The sequence below is a fragment of the Austrofundulus limnaeus genome, unplaced genomic scaffold (genome assembly GCF_001266775.1).
Source record: "Austrofundulus limnaeus strain Quisiro unplaced genomic scaffold, Austrofundulus_limnaeus-1.0 Scaffold12, whole genome shotgun sequence".
Lineage (NCBI taxonomy): Eukaryota > Metazoa > Chordata > Actinopteri > Cyprinodontiformes > Rivulidae > Austrofundulus > Austrofundulus limnaeus.
Window position 1 is genome coordinate 1,402,539 of NW_013952414.1, and position 2,121 is coordinate 1,404,659.

General features: G+C 39.5%; 1 protein-coding gene across 1 annotated transcript in view; it reads right to left on the minus strand.

Annotated features, from left to right (window-relative positions):
- Positions 1-2,121, minus strand: part of map3k22 (mitogen-activated protein kinase kinase kinase 22) — a gene marked incomplete in the record, with an annotated part of 53,865 nt that overhangs the window by 8,822 nt on the left and 42,922 nt on the right. The window contains 1 exon segment of the mRNA XM_014002177.1: positions 507-578. Within this exon segment, the coding sequence (XP_013857631.1) occupies positions 507-578 (72 nt within the window).

The window sequence follows — 2,121 nt, forward strand, 5'->3', positions numbered from 1 at the left end:
TGTTTTAAGATAAGTCTTCTGTTTTTTTTTTGTCCCTTTTTAACAACAAATATGTAGATTCTTTTCTTTTCTTTTTTTTAGCTTAGCTAGCATTTAGCTTCTTAGATTTAACAACTCAGTTTAGGTCTTTCAACGTTTGTGGAAAACATTCTTTAAAAGTGGAGTTGTTCTGTGCTTTTTTAGCCTCTTTCACTCTTACTTTTAGGATGTTGCGCAGAGAGTGACTCTGGCTTTAGCCTCGCATCACTACGTCTCACCTCTCCTCCAACAGGAAGAGGGATGCTTTGTTTTTATGCACATTTCCAGCTAGCCAGCAGCTAGCCTCTAAGCTAGCTGTTAGGACAAGCTGCACCCTATGTACCAAATATATACAAAAAAGGAATAAACAAAAAAAAAGAAGTGAAGAACAATCATCTTCAGTTCAAAAATCTGCACTAGTTGGTTTAATAATAATAATCTGTTTAATCTGTGCAATAATGATGTCACGGTTAAAGCTGCTTTCTTACCATCTCCATAATCCTTGCTGCGATTGGGCAACTGGAACTGGCGTGGGAAAGTCCCTCCTTTCCCATGGCGACCTGAAAATGAACAAAAACTGCATTTCAGTAAATAAATGATGGAATCATTACCAATTAGTTCTCATCTCTACTCTCCACTGACACCACATCTCTGTCTTAAATCACAGGTTAAAACACGGCTCAGGTCCCAGACTGCAGCTTTAAAGCAGCACAGATGTAAAACCCTGATAGAGCATGAACTATCTGACAGACGCTGCAGGAGGAAACACAGCTCTTGGTACGTGGAGCGGAGCTCGCCGTTTCGCCTCCCTGCAGCCGAGAACAGTAACTGAAGGCAGGTGGGGAGCCCCGATGACGCACACGCGAGAGCGCCGACGCTCAGAAACCGGGGGAGAACCGGAGCCTCTTGCAATCGAAAGCAGCTGCTCCTGTCAGAGGACGGCCTCTCCTCTTGCCGTGTTATTGCTGCCGCGTCCCCATGGAGACGGGAGTTGTTGTTTTTTTTTTTTTTAAGTTTGGCAGAATGGAGGGGAAAAATCTGCTCACGGGGAACGAAAACACGCCACGGCCCCTCGGCAGAGAGAGGGCCGCACGTGTGTGTGTGTGTGTGTGTGCATCTGCTTTGTGCGAGCGTGCCCCAGCGAGTCACTGCGCAGAGTTTCTTTTTTTAAAATTTAGACCGGAGGAGAGGGAGTGGAGTGAGAAGGAATAACACCAACAGGTTCAAAAAGGGTTAGCGTGGTGTTATCTGTCATCCTGCTAGCTTTGAAGAGAAGAGGGAGCAGACGGAGAGCGGAGGGACGAGGGGGGCGGAGAGACTTCAAGAGGGGGACAAAAAATAACCAATAACTCAGAAACAAGAGTCCAGAGAGACGAATGTGTAAAATAAATAAAAGGTAATCAGTTCTGATTATCAAACATTATTATCTGTTTGCTTTTCACAGCCAGGCAATCAGAGTTGTAAAGTAACCAAGTACAAATAATTTGTTACTGTACTTAAGTAGAATTTTTGGGTATYTGTACTTTACTTGAGTAAATATTTTTCAGCCTTTTTACTTCTACTTCTTACATTTTCACACAATTATCTGTACTTTCTACTCCTTACATTAAAAAAAAACGTAAGTAGAAAGTCGTTACATTTATTTCATTTTTGCTTGTTTTCATTCCAGCTTATTATTGTAAAAAATTAATACTATCCATATAAATTGTTCCTCCTAGATATATTTAATTCAATTGTGGTTGAATGAGAAGTATATATAAATAAAATTCTGATACTGTATTAGTTTGTACACAAACAAATCATGTAACACTCAGCAGGACATGATCGTTTAAATAAAAGGACTGTACATAAGAAGTTTTTTAGTATCTTTTGGCACAGCCAAACACACTTGTTTTTAGTTTAATTTCTATTTTTACCATTTTTTTATTATTTTTAATCTTTGTTTTGTGTTTTTCATGTTTTGATTTTATATGTACAGCACTTTGTTGCAGCTGTGGTTGTTTTAAAGTGCTTTATAAATAAAGCAGTAGTAGTAGCAGTAGTAATGTAGTAGTAGTAGTAGTAGTAGTAGTAGTAGTAGTAGTAGTAGTAGTAGTAGTAGTA